This window comes from Eimeria mitis, genomic scaffold (assembly GCF_000499745.2).
Source record: "Eimeria mitis Houghton genomic scaffold, Emh_scaff3050, whole genome shotgun sequence".
Lineage (NCBI taxonomy): Eukaryota > Apicomplexa > Conoidasida > Eucoccidiorida > Eimeriidae > Eimeria > Eimeria mitis.
Genome location: NW_013571397.1, coordinates 624 through 1091, shown reverse-complemented (window position 1 = coordinate 1091; position 468 = coordinate 624). Strand labels below are relative to the sequence as shown.

At 52.1% G+C, this 468-nt stretch overlaps 1 protein-coding gene across 1 annotated transcript in view; it reads left to right on the top strand.

Moving 5' to 3' along the window:
- EMH_0061740 (uncharacterized protein) overlaps positions 1 to 396 on the top strand; it is a gene marked incomplete at both ends in the record, with an annotated part of 838 nt that extends 442 nt beyond the window's left edge. Inside the window, 2 exons of the mRNA XM_013497959.1 lie at positions 3 to 135; positions 368 to 396. Of these exons, the coding sequence (XP_013353413.1) occupies positions 3 to 135; positions 368 to 396 (162 nt within the window). The remainder of the gene's footprint in view (positions 1 to 2; positions 136 to 367) is intronic.
- Positions 397 to 468: the final 72 nt, after the last annotated feature.

Sequence of the window (468 nt, the reverse complement as noted above, 5' to 3'; positions counted from 1 at the left end):
CAGCAGCAGCAGCAGCAGCAGCGGCAGCAGCCGGAGGAAGTGCAGACGAATGGACATATGCCGCAACAGCAAACCCCAAAAACCCTCGCCGCTGCAGCAGCCCGTCTCCCCTGAAACCCTTGCAGGGATACCCTGGTAGGTAATAAGGGTTTAGGGTTTAGGGTTTAGGGTTTAGGGTTTAGGGTTTGAGTGTATTTCTTTGAGTTTTAGTATAAAGGCCCTCTCAGTGCTTCGCGCTGCTGTGTGCAACTCATGGTGTTTTAATATTCATGCCTAGGATTAGGGTTTAGGGTTTAGGGTTTAGGGTTTACACTTTAGGGTTTAGGGTTTAGGGTTTAGGGTTTAGGGTTTGAGGGTTGTGCTGCAGGATGTCTGCTGGTCGGCTCTGCCGGGTGATGGAGGCCGCGGCGGTTCGGGGCCCCTACGACCTAAACACCTGGATGCGTTTTATAGCGAGGGTTTGTGTTT